This window comes from Mytilus trossulus, chromosome 4 (genome assembly GCF_036588685.1).
Source record: "Mytilus trossulus isolate FHL-02 chromosome 4, PNRI_Mtr1.1.1.hap1, whole genome shotgun sequence".
Lineage (NCBI taxonomy): Eukaryota > Metazoa > Mollusca > Bivalvia > Mytilida > Mytilidae > Mytilus > Mytilus trossulus.
Window position 1 is genome coordinate 40,942,594 of NC_086376.1, and position 22,124 is coordinate 40,964,717.

At 30.7% G+C, this 22,124-nt stretch overlaps 1 protein-coding gene across 2 annotated transcripts in view; it reads right to left on the reverse strand.

Annotated features, from left to right (window-relative positions):
* Positions 1–18,780, reverse strand: part of LOC134715300 (protein mono-ADP-ribosyltransferase PARP6-like) — a 42,807-nt gene extending 24,027 nt beyond the window's left edge. For both annotated transcript variants that reach the window (XM_063577404.1, XM_063577405.1), the window contains exons 1-15: positions 18,580–18,780; positions 16,665–16,760; positions 15,769–15,858; positions 15,328–15,488; positions 14,223–14,317; positions 13,239–13,302; positions 12,888–12,978; positions 12,161–12,230; positions 11,753–11,851; positions 10,501–10,650; positions 6,595–6,853; positions 5,298–5,393; positions 4,547–4,639; positions 3,668–3,793; positions 2,816–2,949 (exon numbers count right to left, since the gene is read on the reverse strand). In XM_063577404.1, the coding sequence (XP_063433474.1) occupies positions 2,816–2,949; positions 3,668–3,793; positions 4,547–4,639; positions 5,298–5,393; positions 6,595–6,853; positions 10,501–10,650; positions 11,753–11,851; positions 12,161–12,230; positions 12,888–12,978; positions 13,239–13,302; positions 14,223–14,317; positions 15,328–15,488; positions 15,769–15,858; positions 16,665–16,760; positions 18,580–18,667 (1,712 nt within the window). In that variant the 5' untranslated portion in view covers positions 18,668–18,780. The remainder of the gene's footprint in view (positions 1–2,815; positions 2,950–3,667; positions 3,794–4,546; positions 4,640–5,297; positions 5,394–6,594; positions 6,854–10,500; positions 10,651–11,752; positions 11,852–12,160; positions 12,231–12,887; positions 12,979–13,238; positions 13,303–14,222; positions 14,318–15,327; positions 15,489–15,768; positions 15,859–16,664; positions 16,761–18,579) is intronic.
* Positions 18,781–22,124: the final 3,344 nt, after the last annotated feature.

The window sequence follows — 22,124 nt, forward strand, 5'->3', positions numbered from 1 at the left end:
CTTCAACACAGTGTGAAAATCTCAAATCCAAAGGTGTGCTTCAGCTGGCCCCTACACAAAAATGTGTACTAGTTCAGTCATAATGATAGCCATACTAAACTCCAAAAACATAATGATTCATAGGTTCATAACAACTCAGAATGGGATATTATAGGATTAAACCCCTTTTTAAACAAATATGATATATTTGTGAGTGACTTGGTCCAGTTTGTACACCAATAAATTCTTTAAAAAAGACGTTTAATCCTTAAAATTTTTTAAATTGGAGATAGCGAATATATTTTTCCACACATGTTACCTCTATCCTACAAAAATTGTATATTTATGGCATTGAATTGGCCAGCTGGCGCATGAATATATTTATTGGTTAACGCAAAAATATGTACCTATTTACTGAAATTTGCTATCTGAAAAAAAGCAAACTTCAAAAACTCTTTTTATCATTCAAACAATTGTTTTCGGGTATTGTTCTATTTAAGGGTTAACATGCAATGAAAATAAATGTTGTAACATCAGTGTTATTTTTCGCCTTCATCATTGGTTACCAAAAGTACTTCGGTCAACATCGTCTATAGAAAAATAACCAACGTCAAAATCAACAACTGGAAGTACTCTTTACCAATCATATCAATGTATTCCCTAATATGCAAACCACATAAGAATTATCACTTGATATCGATTTGAGTTATTTAATTTCAATTTAATAGTAAACCAGATGCTCCGCAGGGCGTAGCTTTATACGACCGCAGAGGTTGAACCCTGAACGGTTGGGGCAAGTATGGACACAACATTCAAGCTGGATTCAGCTCTAAATTTGGATTGTGATTAAATAGTTGACACAGCAGAGGTTTCTGACACAGAATGAATGTGTTCTAATGAACTTAAAATTTTTGTTTTCTCTTAGAGCAATTCACTATGCTGTTGAATATTAATCCTCTAAAAAAATGTTTGAAGAAATTTTCTTTTTATTTATGAAATTTCAAATGAGAAAAATTGAACCCAATTTTTTAATCACATCCCCCTTTCCCTTATTCCAAAACTAATCTCAATTAAAATATTCTAATGGAGTTTGCAACAATAACTACTCATTTAAATACATCATAAAATATTAAGATGTAAAAAAACTGCTTGTTATCACTGAATGGTAAAGATCGTTTAAATTTATCAGTTGGTAGTAAAAAGTGAATATACATTGTATATTGTATATAACAAAGATTTAAGTTGATTCTGGACAAAGAAAGATAACTCCAATTAAAAAAAATTCTTGCAATAAGATATTTCTTGCTTACTATTCTGGACAAAGAAAGATAACTCTAATTAAAAAAAAAAATTTGCTATTTCACAATATTGTGAAATTAGATATTTCTTGCCATTGCACAATAATGTGCAATTGAAAAGACTTGCTATTGCACAATACTTAATATAATAATTTTAGATCCTGATTTGGACCAACTTGAAAACTGCGCCCATAATCAAAAATCTAAGTACATTCGCTAGCATATCAAAGAGGCCCAAGAATTTAATTTTTGTAAAAATCAAACTTAGTTTAATTATGGACCCTTTGGACCTTAATGTAGGCCAATCGAAAACGGGACCAAAAATGAAGAATCTACATACACAGTTAGCTTTGGCATATCAACGAACCCCATTTATTCAATTTTTGATGAAATCAAATAAAGTTTAATTTTGGACCCAGATTTGGACCAACTTGAAAACTGGGCCAATAATCAAGAATCTAAGTACATTTTTAGATTCAACATATCAAAGAACCCAACCGATTCATTTTTTGTCAAAATCAAACTAAGTTTAATTTTGGACCCTTTGGACCTTAATGTAGACCAATTTGAAAACATGACTAAAAGTTAAGAATCTACATACACAGTTAGATTCGGCATATCAAAGAACCCCAATTATTCAATTTTGATGAAATCAAACAAAGTTTAATTTTGGACCCTTTGGGCCCCTTTTTCCTAAACTGTTGGGACCAAAACTCCCAAAATCAATACCAACCTTCCTTTTTACCTTGTGTTTAAATTTCATAGATTTCTATTTACTTATACTAACGTTATGGTGCGAAAACCAAGAAAAATGCTTATTTGGGTCCCTTTTTGGCCCCTAATTCCTAAACTGTTGGGACCTAAACTCCCAAAATCAATACCAACCTTCCTTTTGTGGTCATAAACATTGTGTTTAAATTTCATTGATTTCTATTTACTTAAACCAAAGTTATTGTGCGAAAACCAAGAATAATGCTTATTTGGGCCCTTTTTTGGCCCCTAATTCCTAAACTGTTGAAACCAAAACTCCCAAAATCAATCCCAACCTTTCTTTTGTGGTCATAAACCTTGTGTCAAAATTTCATAGATTTCTATTAACTTAAACTAAAGTTATAGTGCGAAAACCAAGAAAATGCTTATTTGGGCCCTTTTTGGCCCCTAATTCCTAAAATGTTGGGACCAAAACTCCCAAAATCAATACCAACCTTCCTTTTATGGTCATATACCTTGTGTTAAAATTTCATAGATTTCTATTCACTTTTACTAAAGTTAGCGTGCGAAAACTAAAAGTATTCGGACGCCAACGACGACGACGCCAACGTGATAGCAATATACGACAATTTTTTTTTCAAAATTTGCGGTCGTATTACAAGTAAGTAAATTATTAAGGATAAAATAATTTATTTTTCTTAATACAAACTCACCACTGGAATGACTGGAGGAAAAGATAACATAATTTGTTTTTTCTAAATATATACTCACCACTGGAATGACTGGAGGAAAAGATAACATAAATTATTTTCATGATCTATACTCACCATTGAAGTAAAGGATAGCATAATTTATTTTTAGAATCTAATGTTTTTTTGATATCACTAGAAGTCAATGCTGTCATTTGTTCCATTGACATAACATTCTTCAATATTTTTTCCACTGCATCATAATCTTTATGCTGCAAAATATAATCAAAATCTCATTAAGTCTGATAAAGCCTTAAAACAAACAAAAAATAGTTTGAAATAATTGAAACACTTAAGTTTGTCTACTCCCAGGCATATAATGCCTTCAGTAGTTATATTTGACACGACTTTTCTGAATTTTTGGATTTTGACACTCTTTGGTTTTGTTTTAAATATGGCATTCTAACTGTTTTGAATTTAGTGCTACTGACGAGTCTTATGTAGAAGAAATGTATGCCTTGGCTCTCAGTCATAAAAATATAGTCAAAATTTGATTGGTTGATTTCTGTATCTGAGTATATAACTATACTCGCAAGTTTTATGACAGGAATTCCGGGAGTACTGATTGTAAGCTAGTTATCTTTGATGAGCTATCAGGTATAAATGTAAAATTTTCTTATTTTTTCAACAGATCTCCACAGGTTAGATATCAATTTATTTATCTGTACTTTTAGTTTAGCAATAAAAATATATACCCTCCCCTAAATTATATCTGTATTACAGAAGGATCACAAACAGGGATACAACAAACTTGAAAATTTACCTACTGAACAGGTATGAACAAAGAAATCACAAAATTCAGACTCTGCCAAAACCAACTTTTTTTGTGAAAATAAAGAAGTGTTTTTCCTTAATTTGAAAGCATTTCTGGTTCAAGTAAAGATTTAAAATATCAATAATTTCAATATTTTTAATGCAGCTTTAACTTACTTTAGGATTTAAAGCTAATTCATTAGGGTCACTTGGATCTACAACTGTTGGATAGGGGTCAAATATTATGTTACGTCTATTATGTTTACTTGCAGCCTTTGTCATGGTTAATAATAAATCTACTACCTACAATTAAAAAAGAAACAAAATAACAATAACTAGTTAGAAACAATCTGAAGTATGCATTTTGAATAAAACATCCTTTTCTATATGTGTGTGTGTGTGTTTAGTGACTACTTAAGCATAGTCAGAAAAACTGATATCTTCATTTGATAAAAAACAAACTTTGATCACATTATGTCTTTTAAATGGCAAAATTGATCACTAACACGAAAAAAAATATAGATATTTTCTTCTTTAAGACAAGACTCAGTGACATCTTCATTAAAATTTTACAAAATTACCTATTTTGGTAAAAAGTGACCCTGATGTTACATCTTAGTTTATATCCGAGTAATTTTTATATTTTAAATTTGCTTTTTTCCATTTGTAGAAATATAATATCCAACTACGATGATATTTTTTAAGCATCAGTTACAACCTTACACAGGAACTGCTAACCATTCTGGAGCACCTGATTCAACCACAGTTTTTGTTTGGTTTTGTATTGCTGAATCGGTCTTCTTTTATATGGTGTTTTGTGGATCTGTTTGCATTTTTTCATTGTTTTTGTTTTTTGCAATGTCCTTGTCAATTTCTCTTCTGCCAATGAGTTTTTAATGTCCCATTCATATATTTTGTCTCTTTTTTATAACTAAAGTTGATCTGAAGTAAGACTAAAATGATCATGACAAACCAATTTATTTTCTCTCATTCTCTTAAAAGTTTTCTTTTGTTTGTGAAACAATTTTCAGATTCCCTAAAGAGAATAGTATGTACCTCAGCACCAGTAGCGATATCTTCAGCAGCATCACTCATAACACCTAACGTTTGGAAGGCAAATATACATAACTCTCTGGAGCATACTGCTGGCTAAAATTGAACATAATATAGATATAAAATCTGAATTATAAATATAGTGTCTATTTAAAGTGACTTATAGGTTCATAGGGCCAGGTGTAGTTTAATTTAAATATTTCATATATTAATATTGTACATATTTTGTCATACACAATGTCACATAATAAACATATTTGTATTGTGTTGTATTGTATATATTTATGATTTTTATAAATGGGTAGAACATATAACAAAACTTTAGCATCTTGAAGTATAAAAAAGAACTTTATATTTCTTGAAAATCTAAATAACCTCTATAAATGTTTACCCCATTTTCAAAGTGCCTTCACTTGGTTAATAGTATATCTAAATGTTACCATTTTAAGTATTTAGAGCATTCAAAAATAAAATGTATTGCATAGTTCTCATGGTATCATGTTTCATTATACTAAAGGAAAAATACATAAATGATTGATTGTTTTTATATAGATTAGACAGTTGGTTTTCCTATTTGAAAGGTTTTCAATATTTATTTTTGGGGCCCTTTATAGCTTGCTGTTACTTGTGACCCAAGGTTCCAAGTTGAAGGCTGTACCTTGACCTATAATGTTTTACTTTTATAATTGTTACATGGATGGAGAGTTGTCTCGTTGGCACTCATACCACATCTTCCTATATTAATGTTACCAACCTTAAGCATAGCTCCATTTTGAAAGACATGTGGTTCATCACATACAACACAATACTCATTTAAAGTTGGTAATCTCTGTCGGGAATACTGAAAAATCTATAAATAGACAATAGAGATCTCATTTAAAGTTGGTAATCTCTGTCTAGAATACTGAAAAATCTATAAATAGATAATACAGATCTCATTTAAAGTTGGTAATCTCTGTCTAGAATACTGAAAAATCTATAAATAGACAATACAGACCTCATTTAAGTTGGTAATCTCTGTCGGGAATACTGAAAAATCTATAAATAGACAATACAGATCTCATTAAAGTTGGTAATCTCTGTCGGGAATACTGAAAAATCTATAAATAGACAATAGAGATCTCATTAAAGTTGGTAATCTCTGTCGGGAATACTGAAAAATCTATAAATAGACAATAGAGATCTCATTTAAAGTTGGCAAACTCTGTCTAGAATACTGAAATATCTATAAATAGATAAAAGATAATCAATGTTAGCATAAATAGACATCATACCAGTCATTCAATTTCAGTAACAAATTAACAAATCTTTTTATTTACATATTAAATGTTCATAACCTCAGTTTGTCACACTGAAATATCCTTCATGACATCTGTTTTTCATTCAATGCAAGAAGTTTCAAGCCTGAAGCAGAATTGTCAGACATAGTTCAAAAAAATAAATGCTGATATTTGAGAAAAAGAAATTTTTGAGAACATCTGATAAGATATTATTGTAAATTAAGAAATTAATGCGAGGTTTTTATTATAGTGAAAAATGCGACTGAGTTGTGTACGCAATGATTTAAACTCGCATTTTGAAATATTTAATATGATTTTTAACAGGATTTTTCTTGAAATAGTAAAAATTAAAATCGCATTTAAGTCTAAAATGACAAAATCGCTATAATAAAAGCACACAATAATTTCTAAATTTACAGTATATATGATAAATTCATAATAACTTCAGATATTAATGCTGATATTACACCTTGTTTTATAATAATCTTAAATATTTTTTTTTTTTAAAAGAATGAATGGGTCTCCATTTTTACAAGAAATTCCGGTTTAACAGAAGACCTCAATGGGACTTTAAGATGAAGAACAGCAATGAAAATTCTACTGATTTGTTTTTTGTGTCTTTAGCTGTGTATGTTCTTATTTTCTGCCATGGATTGATATCCTTCTCATTTCTATCAGAGTTGCTTGTTAAATTTGTGAATACAACCTCATCTTCTAAGTGATCAGATAATAAATTAGGCTAGGAATCATATAATCTATAATAAATCATACCTGGACTAGAAAGCCAAACTCAGGTTCAGGAATTCTTTTAGAATTTTTACCAAACCAGGTGGATGAAGGTTTTAAATGTAAATCAGCTGTCTCTGAAAGTTCATGTGATTTTCTAGAAGCAGCACTGCCATGACTTATTTGTCTAAATATATTTTTCTTCTTCCTATTTTCATGTGGCACAGAACTTTGTCTTTCTGTTGTTTTTAATTCTTTCACTTTCTTATCTTCTTTCTTTGTTAATGATGTCTCTGTCTGTAAACTATAGATAAACAAAAATTGATCTTAATTTAAGTATACATAAATCATACACATCACCTTTCTATCAAATTTATTTTCTAACATTCTTCATCATATACTTCAACCAGATGCTCCGCAGGGCGTAGCTTTATACGACCGCAGAGGTTGAACCCTGAACGGTTGGGCCAAGTATGGACACAACATTCAAGCTGGATTCAGCTCTAAATTTGGATTGTGATTAAATAGTTGACACAGCATAGGTTTCTGACACAGAATGAATGTGTTCTAATGAACTTTAAAATTTTGTTTTCTCTTAGAGCAATTCACTATGCTGTTGAATATTAATCCACTCAAAAAAATGTTTGAAGAAATTTTCTTTTTATTTATGAAATTTCAAATGAGAAAAATTGAACCCAATTTTTTTAATCACATCCCCCTTTCCCTTATTCCAAAACTAATCTCAATTAAAATTTCTAATGGAGTTTGCAACAATAACTACTCATTTAAATACATCATAAAATATAAGGATGTAAAAAAAACTGCTTGTTATCACTGAATGGTAAAGATTATTTTAATTTATCAGTTGGTAGTAAAAAATGAAATATACATTGTATATTGTATATAACAAAGATTTAAGTTGATTCTGGACAAAGAAAGATAACTCCAATTAAAAAAAAATCTTGCTATTGCACAATATTGTGCAATTAGATATTTCTTGCTTACTATATATATATATATTCTGGACAAAGAAAGATAACTCTAATTAAAAAAAATTTGCTATTTCACAATATTGTGCAATTAGATATTTCTTGACATTGCGCAATACTGTGCAATTGACAAGACTTGCTATTGCACAATACTTAAAATAATATTTTTAGATCCTGATTTGGACCAACTTGAAAACTGGGCCCATAATCAAAAATCTAAGTACATGTTTGGATTCAGCATATCAAAGAACCCCAAGATTTCAATTTTTGTTAAAATCAAACTAAGTTTAATTTTGGACCCTTTGGACTTTAATGTAGACCAATATGAAAACAGGACCAAAAATGAAGAATCTACATACACAGTTAGATTTGGCATATCAAAGAACCCCATTTATTAAATTTTTGATGAAATAAAACAAAGTTTAATTTTGGACCCTGATTTGGACCAACTTGAAAACTGGGCCAATAATCAAGAATCTAAGTACATTTTTAGATTCAGCATATCAAAGAACCCAACCGAATCATTTTTTGCCAAAATCAAACTAAGTTTAATTTTGGACCCTTTGGACCTTAATGTAGACCAATTTGAAAACGGGACCAAACGTTAAGAATCTACATACACAGTTAGATTCGGCATATCAAAGAACCGCAATTATTCAATTTTGATGAAATCAAACAAAGTTTAGTTTTGGACCCTTTGGGCCCCTTATTCCTAAACTGTTGGGACCAAAACTCCCAAAATCAATACAGTCGATTCCACTTAATTGCATACCGCTTAATAGCATAATTTGGTTAATTGCATACTTTTCTCCTGCACAAAACCATTTCCCATTCACCTAATGTTAAATTGTCCGGTTATATGCATAGCCTTCCAAGTGGCATTTCGGTTTATTGCATAGAAAATAATCGCCAGCTAGATATGCTCAGTTAAAACTGACGAGATTTTTAACCGGAAACGGCAATTTGGTAAGTATATTTTTCTTGAATGCATCATAATTTTCATTATTATTTCACATTTACTTGTGTGTTATTCAAATAAAGTTTTAAAACAGTATCTTTCATGTTTATATGATTATAGAAAAGGCCTCGATGTGTACACAGGTAAAGTTTCCCATATTCTATTTTAAGCCTCAGGGTCATAAAAATGTCAATCAGCTGATTGTTGTAAAAACACAACCATTCTATGATCTTCTATCTCAAAAGGTGTTAATTATTGATTGAATTTCAAACATTGTTCATAGATTACATTTTGGGTGAATTTTTAAAACATCAACGCCTTCTAATTATCAATCATTATTCAATGTGTAATCTCGTAATTAAGCTTGGGTGATCTACATTTATGTTAAATATTACAGGGCATTTATATATGGTTGAAGAATTTCATACATCAATCTTTCCTTTTTAATATTTTTTTAAAAGAAAATTAACTTCTGATTATTATATTTTCTCACTTTCAACACTCGTTTCCAGCAAATAACCCGTGCAGGGCCCCATCACCTTTGCATAAACGAAACTAACGATGTTAAAGTAACAGTGTCACATCACTGTGTAATAGGTAAATACTGAATATCAAAGGCAGTTCATTGCACAACTATTGTTTACAATGATTATAAACTGTGTAGTATTGTTAAACAGTTTATTTTAAACAAAGCGTAACAATGTAATTTGTACATCCGGGTCATAGAAACAAATCTATTTTTAGAACAATTTTATTTTCGTATCTCAGGTAAAGGAAAAGTCGGTACATAAATAAACTAAAACAAAATGTGTTTATAAACTTTATTGAAAGAATACACAATGAAATAAAATGTATGACACTAGACAAATAACTTTTATTAGAATAATTAAGCATTCAATATGTTGTAAGTGGACTATGGACGTTCATCTTTCTTCTTTGCTGATCTGCACTATCGATGTTATTTGACTCCGTAATTTGGCATTTCGGATATAAGCATACTCCGCTTTATTGCATAATTTCCTCTGACAAATAGGCTATGCAAATAACCGGAATGTACTGTACCAACCTTCTTTTTATGGTCATAAACCTTGTGTTTAAATTTCATAGATTTCTATTTACTAATACTAACGTTATGGTGCGAAAACCAAGAAAAATGCTTATTTGGGTCCCTTTTTGGCCCCTAATTCCTAAACTGTTGGGACCAAACCTCCCAAAATCAATACCAACCTTCCTTTTGTGGTCATAAACATTGTGTTTAAATTTCATTGATTTCTATTTACTTAAACTAAAGTTATTGAGCGAAAACCAAGAATAATGCTTATTTGGGCCCTTTTTTGGCCCCTAATTCCTAAACTGTTGAAACCAAAACTCCCAAAATCAATCCCAACCTTTCTTATGTGGTCATAAACCTTGTGTAAAAATTTCATAGATTTCTATTAACTGAAACTAAAGTTATAGTGCGAAAACCAAGAAAATACGTTTTTGGGCCCTTTTTGGCCCCTAATTCCTAAAATGTTGGAACCAAAACTCCCAAAATCAATACCAACCTTCCTTTTGTGCTCATAAACCTTGTGTTAAAATTTCATAGATTTCTATTCACTTTTACTAAAGTTAGAGTGTGAAAACTAAAAGTATTCAGACGACGACGACGCCAACGTGATAGCAATATACGACGATTTTTTTTTCAAATTTTGCGGTCGTATAAAAATGTTTAAAAAAATGAATCTACTATATTTTAAAAATTTCATTTCACAGGTGTATTAAGTTTCAATTTGAACTGACCACAACTTCAAAGTTAACTTTGTCTGGAACATGTGAGATATATTCACCACTGAACCTTGAGAATCAAACAATCAATCATAGCTAACTATCCAAACCAGAACACAAAACTTAACTTTGAATGGTATTAGATAAACAATCAATGGCAGAACATAAAATACCCAGTCCCACCTAATTTCTGTAAACTCATAAAACCAAACTGATGTGTATGAAATCTAAACTTACCTATCTTTGTTAGCAAATAAATAATTTATAGCTTCTAAAAAATCTCCGCGACTTAGAATAAGAGCATCTCTAGCTTGTTCAGCAGAAAACCCAATCTCCATAATCCTGGCTAAATCTTTATCCTCTATCATTAAAGCTGCCTCTTCATCACTGTTACAAATATACAATTCATAAAAGGTGAAATAAATCCATGTAAACTTTGATCCATTTCAAAACAGGCCATAGAAAATGCATTTCAGAATATAAAAAAATGTAAATTTTATGTCCATAAATAGACTACGAGATGGTTTTCGCTATTCTATTTAGGTCCCTTTCGGTCATATTGATTCTCAAATATTTACACATCCTATGCTTTCATTTTTTTTGGTTTTGAGCATTCCTGATGAAGAAAATTCCAGAAAAGTGCTTCATATACACCAAATTTAGGATGTTAATTTTTTCAATTTCAATTAAAATATATAGAACATTAAAGTCATAAGAAACGAGTGACCGGTGAAAAATAATGTTCTTCAAATTCTTGAACCAATGCATACACACATCATTAACTTAGTCTTCTGTGCTCGAATTTATCATTTTTTTCGTGTAAATATCGTATAATCTTCATTTTTTTTCTCAATCGGTCAGTGTTGTTGTAAAAATATGGCAGGTAATTAAAGTTCGTGTTTTGAAGCCGAAGTTTAACGATTGTCACCTGTTTGTCAACAATTGACGAAAAATAAACAAAAACGCATGGAAATTGAGCACGTGTTTAACATGTAAATTCAGATAATAGTTTATTTTAAGGACATCCATGCGTATTGTGGTCACCGGATCTTTACGAGGTGGGTCACACTGAGGTCACCATGCATACGGAAAATATGTCGGGGGAATTGCTTGCTGGAAGGAAGCAATTCAAATGAAGTAAACTTCTTCAAAATATGAATAAATTAAAGAACTTTCTTCAGAAAAAAGTATATGTACATAAGTTTTACAATGAACACTAGCCATTGAGCTATAAAAAACATATGCATTATTTTTTTTTGGATTTGAGGTTTCTTATGACTTTAACTGTCTAAAACCATTTTGATAATCTTTGAGCACGCATTATCCTAAAAACCACTCATCTGTTCTTTTTTGTCATTATAAATACAGGTAAATATATTTTCATGTGTTTGTTTCTTCATGTTTTGACCATGATGTTGGAAGTTTTAGTATAAGTTATATTTATCAATCTTTTAAGGAAATGTTGCCTTTATATTTTTCTTATACATACCTTACTTGGTTATAAACAATTTCATGTCGCTTATGATATTCATCTATCATCCTGTTGCTATTTTTAGGCCATTGATGAAATACAAAAGTCTCCATTACCCTAGAAAGATATTCATTTGTAAGTTACAACATACAACATGAAAATCTGTGAATAAAATTGCTATTAATATAAGATATCATAAACTTGTGTAACATGCTTAAAATTTAATGCTTTTTGAATAGTCTTGTTAGATCTGCTTCTAGGTATCTCATTTAAAGGTAAATTGTTGTAATATAAAGATGATATAAGAACTTGTATTGGTTATAAATAACTGCCGTATATAATTAATATATTCTAGTGAAAAATCAAAATAATTTATTTTTAATCATTTTTTTCAATATACATTGTATGTACAAGACAGGAACTTACTTTTTCATCTGACTTGAAATCCCATTCTTTTCATTTCTAGATGTCTGAAAAACTTCCACTTTTGGTGGACCTGGCAAAATAAATAATAATTATAAGTCTGGACACATAATCGAAATGTAATACTTTTAAGTATGAGTCTTTAATGGAAACTATGTGCTGTTTATACAGCAGCTTTTCATAAAACTAAAAAATTTCTAGCCACATGTATTACCAATGTTATTTCAACTGATTGGGCGGAGCTAGGTTTTAATTTGCATAAGGACAATCTATTTGAAGATGTGTGTGATCAGGATGATTGCCGTTATAATTAATACTGATTTCTAATCACCTATCAGTGTCATCAAAGGAATTTACAAAAGAATTACTGGACACTTCATTGATGAGTTTATCCTAATACACCTATCAATAGATGGCCTGGTTTATTATGAGCGAACCAGTTAAACTCCGCCCAGTCAAGTGAAATAAATCGAGTAATACTGTCGATTACTAGGAAAAAGGCCACAAATGCAATAAAAAAAGTATAGAAACACTTCAGTTATACATAGCATTTGTGCAAACTTCAGTTTTGGAAGCAGAGTTGTAAATATGATGATGAAATGACCAGAACAAAAAGTGCTACTTTATTTTCTTGGCTATACTGCTACCTATGTAAGTAAAACATCTGTAGGCTAATGAAATATAAGATTATTGATCTATATTTTTATTAAAATATTTTAATAAAACTCACTTGGGATGTCAAGATAATTTGTATACGACAGATGAAGACAAATACTTAGAGGTTCTTCCTTATTTAATTTCCAGGCTTCTGCTACAGGGGCCTGCAAAAAATATAAAATATGTGAATGTTATCATGGTAAAATAAATAAATACTGAAAAATATTTTATAAAAATTTTGCATTTAATAATGTCTTTTGCTTAAAACTAAGTTTCTGTCATAGAGTTGTATGGAATAAAGAATCACTATATCTTGCTTCAAAGGCTTTTGATGCAGACTTTATCAAAAAATTTCCCACTTGTTACAACCAGTTTAAATGATGTAATTATCAGAATAAATGAATCATTATAAAATGTTACTTACATCAATAATAGAACTAAGTGGTAGATTAATCTGTATATCTATCTCATCTATGGCATCTAGTAATCTGGAAATATATAAAATATATAAATGGAGACAATTCAATATTTGGCAAATCAAAAAAAATAAACCTGAGGTTCACTAAATATAAATAAGGGCTATTCCATTTAAACATACATCAACCCCCAGGAAGGCACTATGACAATAGGGCAGCCACCCAGAGAAGCATTTTTACAAATTTTGAAGGATTGTCCTCATCAAAACTTTGAAAAGGGCACCCACCACTAGAAGTGGTTTCAAAATGCCTTCCTGGGGGTTGATCTATGTTTAAATGGAATAGCCCTAAGATGGTTTGCTGAGCCAGTGATATCCTAGTGTTTAAGGGAAGGGGCCCAGGACCCATGGAATAAATGTTCGTGAAATGTTAGATTTCCGGAAAAAATATATTAGTTCACACCAGCAGCGTGCAACTTGGTCCCCACCAAACTTTGAAAAATTAAGTGCAAAATTCTGCATTCGGAGAAGGAATAAGTTATAAACACATAAATTGTGAACAGTTTCAAGAGATTTTCAAGCAAAATATCCCATTACGACACCAACAAAACCTTACAATGATGTCTATATACAATTGGGACTTTTAGAGCTGAAAATATGAAAAAAAGAGCATATTTCTCATTGAGGCAGGGGCCCATATTTGGACCCAAATAAGAGGGTTGGAAAATCACTGTGAGTTCAGCTTGATACGACCGCAGTGGTCGAACCCTGAACTGTTGGGGCAAATTTGGTCACAATATTCAGGTTTAATACTGTCTAAATTTGCATTGTGATCAAATTTTTGACATAATATAGGTTTTTGACACAAAATAAATGTGTTCAAAGATCTTACAAATCTATTGCACAATACTGTGCAATTAAAGGTTTCTTTGACAAATTTTCAAATAACTTTAACTTCAACAAAAGTGATTTTTAGTCTATCAGTTTAATTACCTGTATGATATAGCTGCTTCTCCATACAGTTCTACTAATTTTTCCATATCTTTTTCCAACACAGGACAAATTTTCTGACCAACACAACCTTCTTCCTGTAACAAAAATACTTTGGTCTAAATCTAGATGAAATGCTACATAATGGTGAACTGTCATGTATTATAAAATAATCTAACGTCTGGAATAAAGGATCATTATATCTTGCCTCCAAGTCTTTTGTTGCAGATGTTATTAAAAACTTTAACATTCTCAAAGAGGTCATGGGTGTTATCCTGGAAGTTCTCTGTGACTTTTTTCTCGTCTTTAACTTTACTCTTGCTATCACTTGCTTAAAATGACAAAATGTATCTAATCATGTATCAGGGGAAATGTTTACTTTTTTTTTTAAAGTTTACTCATATATCTGAAATTGAAATATTGGCAAAATTTGACAATCTAAAAGTTATCAGTAAAAATAATTTGAACTGTGAACAATTGCTCTTTATATATTTGGTAAGCGGGAAGATGCTCAGTTATGAATGTTAAAACACATCATACAGTGATGCTCTTATGAAGCAATTTTTTCTAAAATAAAGAAAGGCTGAATATGGAGTTTCTGAGAAAAATCCAATAAAAATTTCATGGAATAAATAAACTTGTTCAATATATATATTAGGTGAATAACAATTAAGGTACACCATATATATAAGAGGTTCATATAACAAATAATAAATGAAGACTGGGAGTTATTAAAGTTAATAATAAGTGGACAGGGTAAATATGTGTAAAATTAAACTAAATTGATTCAAGAATTTTGATGTAAATGTGTACCAAATATCTATGTTCTACTGATAGTATCTCTGGTCTTTCAGTCATAAAACTTTACTTAGTTCTCAAAGTACAAAATGCGTACTCAAAACACCAACTACAGTGTTTTCATTGGTTGAATTGCTAGACAGAGTACGAGAATTATATTGCAAATGTTAATGACCACAAGGCCACTTGGCAATCTCAACAGGTAAATTTCAAACATCAAACATATGTGTTTAACAAGTAAGGCTAAACTGTTTAGAGTGAAGAATGCATGAATACATGTATCATTCAAAGCACAGATAAATCTATATACCTTGTAATAGTAGTCCATATCTTCTTCTTCCGATTCACTGGACACAGTAGATTTACAGTCCATATAACTAGATCCTGAAGACTCCATACTGATGGATCTCTGTGTAGAGGGAGGTACAGACAATGATGACTGACTCATCGTCTCAAGAGGGCTGGTTAAATCTAAATTTAAACAGAAGATCAATTTCCTGGGTTATAGTTCATTCATACATGAAGTACTTTATACTCATAAGAAATAAATTAAATACAACAGGAAATGAGTATTTAAACAAAAATATTACATAATAATTAAAACTTGTATAAAGTATTAAAATGATCCTATAAACCAACAATATTTTGTAATTTAGAAGATATGTAACTGATAATTTTTAATATAAAGATACTTTTGCTTTTCAATCCACAAAATAAGGTATCCATAAAAATATAAATACACAGTACTTACCATTATGTAGTTTGACAATAATTATTGGTATTGTGCTATTTATTATTTCTGTCTCCTCTTTCTCTCCAAATTTACAAATAAAGGTATTTTCTGAAATATGAGTACAATGTTTTAATATTAGTGAACAAATTGTATAAAAAGTCATCTTCTCAATGTTAAAAACAATGTGTAATTTCGGTCATTTCCTTTTCGTTGAGGGGTGGATGGACCTTTTCCGGAATTTTTGAATTGAGCCTTTATTTTTGTAGGAATTCAAGATGTACACTTTTTCTGACTCGTGATTTAGATCAAAAATGATGTTTCTAGTCATTCATAAGTTCTACTGTTTACTTTGATGTTAAAGAGGTTGGAAAGAAATGAAACATTTGAACTACTGGTACATTCACCGTCAATGAGAATGATGAGCCACTTCCAGCGTTCTACCTTTAAGCATCAATATGCTACTTGTATATTTTGCTTGAATATGATGCCATCTGAAACGATTTTTGCCTGTAGTATTACGGACATTTACTAGAATGCTATTAGAGAGTTAATAACAGTTGACTTAATATGGCCTAATTTCAAAATGAAATTCTAATGTAGACATTAATGTCATCTGAGGAATTGGAATGTGTCGCAACATAATTGATGTCCAATTCACACCAAGAATTGAGTTTCACATTGTAGAAATTCTTGATTAAAGCATTTATAATGATTCTAAAACATTTAACTGGGTAAATTCTTGATAAACCATTAAAATTGATGCTAAATGATTTAACTGGGTAAATTCTTGATAAAACCTTGATCCTAAATGATTTAACTGGGTAAATTTTTTATTAAACCATTTAAAATGATGCTAAATGATTTACCCTGGTAAATTTTTGATAAACAATTAATAATGATGCTAAATGATTTACCTGGGTAGTCATCTGTTACACAAATTGTACATTTTTCAAATCTAGGTGTTTCCAAGGTAACAGCAAATGAAATAGTGGATTCAGAGATGGAAAAATCTGAAAAATAATCAAAGCATAACATTATAAATATGATAAAGTCGAGTCTAATAAATCAATTTTATCAAGAGATACTTCCCTTTTGACACCAGCTTCTTCTTATTATTATTATACAGTTTTTATAACAGCACACTAATAATATCAAAAATTACCCTGTTTGCTATATATAAATAAGTACAGTTCGGAATTGATCTTGTTATAACTGTTACTGAATATTTTAAAATTGTTTAAATGTTTCAATAAAGTTAAATATATAAATAATTTAGTCATGTTAGTCTTTAGTTGTTTTATGTCAAATACTTTGTAGTCTTTGAATTCACAGAAACTTATCCTCGTAGCAGCAAGACAACAACTTAGTCTTCAGTTTTACATTTAAAAATACAATGTAGTGCTGAAATTCCAAGAAACTTATTTCCTAATAGCATGAAACATCATAAATTTTCTGCGAAAATGTAGACTGTCTTCAACACATTCAATTATATACACACAACGCAACACTATACTAAAAAATAAAATCAGGGTGAACAGACTTGGGGCAAACAGGTATTAGGGCAAACAGAAACTAGAACAAACGAGAATCAGGGCGGACAGACCCGGATTCTATTTCTTGTGTCAATGTTAATAGTTGTGTTTCACAGGTAACTTTTGATCTGAACCCATGTTGTAACGGGCAAAGTAAGTCATGATTATCTAACTGTTTCATTACAGATGAATACAATTATGTGTTCTTATGATTTGCTAAGAAAAAGTATGAATACAGCTGAGGGAGATAGGCCTATAATTTTCAGGCTTAGATTTTGCTCCTTTTTTGAAGACTGCTCTAACCATGGCCTCTCTCAAGTCATTTGGTACTATGCATGTATCTACTGATGATTTGAACAAGTCAGATATCATAAGTGAAATTTCATGATGTACTTCTTCAAGAAAATGAGGTGATACTTTGTCTGGACCAATAGACCACTTTCGAGTTCATCCGTCACCGTAAAAAACTCGTCCATTATACGCGCCTTTATCACCGTCATTTGTGCGTTTAGGGGCGTCGTCACTTCCTTTCCAATGTCGAGCGAGTGGTTGGAAAACAATAATTCTATATTGTACGAATTATTCGGCAAATTGAATTCTCAAAATTAACAATAAACACTGCTGTCATTAGGGAATTGTCAGTAAGTACCTACAGAGCAACCATTATTTCTAGTTTATCCTGCACAAAGACGATCACTAAAACGCTTGATGAACGTAAATAGTGCAGGGATACAGGCGACCCCCTCTATCTGGTAAATGACGTCATAAAGGCGTGCATAATTGACGAGTTTTTGCCGGTGATGGATGAACTCGAAAGTGGTCTATTGCTTTTGATGGGTTTAGGTTTTTCAATAATATTCCTTCTGGGTTAACGTTGATATCAATTTGCTTCATTTCATATGTGTGTGTTGTTTATTTTAATGCTTTAATTTCACAAATATGAGATAATTTTAAATGTTTTGATATGGTAAACGGTGAGTGAAACTGATTTAAAGATACAGACCATCATTCACAATAAAACTATAAATCTGACTTGCTAAACTAGCCACTGAGATTTTAGTTTGAGAATCTTGTGAAAGTGGTTTAGTTTTTTTTTTTATTATCCTTTAAAATGTCATTTTCAGGGCAAAATATTTTTTTTCATCACACAGTTACTCAAACAAGGAGCTACTCTCCATGTTTCGCGTTGCGTTAAACCTGTAGAAAATACAAACAATGTAATTAAAACGAAAGTAACTGGTAAACGACTTTGTGGAAAAGCTTTCATAATTTTCATCTGAGAATGTCATGGAAATACCTCCAAAGGGCAGAGAGTTTGTATTGCAAAGCTCTTTAGCTGCATTAGCATCTTCGACGAATTTCTGCTTTCTTGTGGATAAGGACATCCTCCTAAGTTATAGATGATTCTTAGCACCGAAATATTGTGCAATGTAAATAAATTATAATCTCCCTTTGAAATGGGCACATTAAAAGTCTCAATAGATTGGAATCTGGATCTAAGGAATATTCTTGCTCGTACCTATAACTTTGTTCCAAAAAATCGGCCTCCTGGGAACCAAAATATTTGATTAAAAAAAAAGAAAAAAATGAAATTATCTAGCAGACTGTTTTTCAACACGATTTTAAAATATTTCCGTTTTGTGGATTAAAATTAGGTCAGTCATTTTTTTAAGGAGGTACCATTTGATATTTAGGGGGGGGGAGGGGCTAGGATAAAAATAAATGTTCTGCATTTTTCTATTTTTAATCTCTGTCATGTCATTTTATTAATTTTTTTTTCGTCCTGATTTCTTTATTACAAAAATCATCTTATTGCCTTTTTATGACCCAAAATTATGTCTTGTCTTGTTTTTAAATTTCTTACTTGCCCCTAATCTTCAAATGGTAGCTTCCTTATTGACAACACAAATGGCTGCACACTGGGTAAGAATTTTTTGTACACATTTATATGAATTTTTAACTTTAATGCCGAGAACGAGTTAAAACACAAGAAGATTATGATGTGACGACCACTTTTAGTTATATTTAGGTACGACAATTTGTTTTTCTTTTGGGGAAAATTTCAGTTTTTTCTTTATTTTCAAATTGATTACTGTATAAGTCGAGTAGACCGGTATGAATATATGCTGTATTTAAAATGTAAATCGATAATTTTGTGAGAAAAAAAACAATTGAAGAACACTCAATTTTCACCCACTCCATTCTGTAGAGAATATAATATTTTTTATTTATTTTATTTTATTTTATCTTTTATTTTATTCATTTTGAAAGTACTATCACATAGTTTAAATTACTTAATCTGAAAAATAAAAAAATAAATAAAGTGTTGTTGAATTTCTAATAATATTTATATCCTTTTTTTGTGCAATGTTAAGCCAAATAGATATTGCTGGGTTTTTATTGTAATATTTACTTATTTCTGTCAATGTGAGATTTACAATCCACATGATCCACACCCATATGAAAAATTAATCCATGTAAATCAACCTTTCATATGGCTGTGGATAGTAAACTGTGCAAAAAGACAGAATCAAGTGCCTGTGGTTGTATTAGTTTTAATATCATTGTATAATATGTATGCCAACTGCCAAGCAATATGTGACACGATAATAAAATAGAATATGCCCCCGTCCTTACATGCCCTATTACTTATTATGACGAAGGACCAGTTAAATTGAATCTTACACAATTTGATTGGATTATTAAAGCTATAATAAATTTACTTTCAAACTGTTAATCAAATTTTTCATACACATATATATATTGATTAAATCAGAACATGCATGAATCAATCATCTAAATGGTCTTTTGATAAATCTGAATGCAAAAAATTTGCTGCACCTAATTTATAGCCTTCTTCTCTAATGAGAAAGGTAAATATGCTAGATATTCTTACTGGAGGTGTGATGAGGTGATTGAAGCTGTTAATTTTTTATGTACGTTTCAGCAACAGAGTTTATGGACAGGTTGTAGGCATTCCTTTGGGCACTTATTGGGCCTCTTTTATAGCAGACTTGTTAGCTCACCTGGTCCGAAGGGACAGGAGATAAAATTGTTAATCAGGTCAAGATCTATCTGCCCTGAAATTTTCAGACAAACCAACCAAGATGGCCGCCATGGCTAAAAATAGAATATAGGGGTAAAATGCAGTTTTTGGCTTATAACTCAAAAACCAAAGCATTTAGAGCAAATCTGACAGGAGATAAAATTGTTAATCAGGTCAAGATCTATCTGCCCTGAAATTTTCAGATGAATCTGACAACCCCTTGTTGGGTTTCTGCCCCTGAATTGGAAATTTTAGGAAAATTTTGTCCGTTTTTGCTTATTATCTTGAATATTATTATAGATAGAGATAAACTGTAAACAGCAATAATGTTCAGCAAAGTAAGATCTACAAATAAGTCAACATAACCAAAATGGTCAGTTGACCCCTTTAGGAGTTATTGCCCTTTATAGTCAATTTTTAACCATTTTTCGTTAATCTTAGTAATCTTTTACAAAAATCTTCTCCTCTGAAACTACCAGGCCAAATTAAACCAAACTTGGGCACAATCATCATTGGGGTATCTAGTTTAAAAAATGTGTGGCATGACCCGGCCAATCAACCAAGATGGCTGCCATGGCTAAAAATAGAATGTAAGGGTAAAATGCAGTTTTTGGCTAATTACTCAAAAACCAAACCTTTCAGAGCAAATCTGATGGAGTAAAATTGTTTATTTAGGTTAAGATCTATTTGCCCTGCAATTTTCAGATGAATTGGACCACCCGTTGTTGGGTTGCTGCCCCTGAATTGGTAATTTTAGGTAAATTTTGCTGTTTTTGGTTATTATCTTGAATATTATTATAGATAAAGATAAACTGTAACCAGCTATAATGTGCAGCAAAGTAAGATCTACAAATAAGTCAACATAACCAAAAGGGTCAGTTGACCCCTTTAGGAGTTATTGCCCTTTATAGTCAATTTTAAACAATTTTCATGAAATTTATAAATTTTAACTAACATTTTCCACTGAAACTACTTGGCCAAGTTCAATATAGATAGAAATAATTGTAAGCAGCAAGAATGTTCAGTAAAATAAGATGTACAAACAATTTACCATAAAAAAAACATAATTTTGTCATGAATCCATCTGCATCCTTTGTTAAATATTCACATAGACCAAGGTGAGTGACACAGGCTCTTTAGAGCCTCTAGTTTTTATACTGTTATAGATCACAGTTTATAAACAAACTCGGTAAAGACCCACCTAAAATGCATTTAATTGATAAAGTCAACAACACTTACCGTTACATTGATGACATTTTTTTGTTAAATAAAGAAGAATTTTCTCAATATAGTGCAGAAATTTATGCAAGAAACTTGCTTTAAATAAATCAAAGGAGTAGGTTCGGTAAAGACCGATTTTGGCCTCAAATTTCAGGTTCATCTGATGAAAGATTTTTACCACTTTTTAAACACTTAAGTGTCTATGTCATTTGAATCAATTAGTTTATGTTAAAGATTTTAACTGATTTAATCACAAAAACCGCAACGATTTAAGCTGAAATATGAAAAATCTGGCAAATATGCCAAAAAATGTCACTTTTCAGATGGTTTTTGTCAAAAATGAAAGTGGTTGCATCCGTGTTCATCCTCAACCTCTATATATGTTATGTATTATCATAAAATACAACTTTCACTTTAATATGAACACGAATGCAGCCACTTTCTAAAAAAAACGTCTAAAACTTAACTAAAATGCAAGAATTGTGAAGATTTCAGTAATTTAGCATGACTTAATGGTGCTGGTACCTGATATATGTGCATTGCATTGTCAAAAACAGCCCAGTATTTATGTAGCA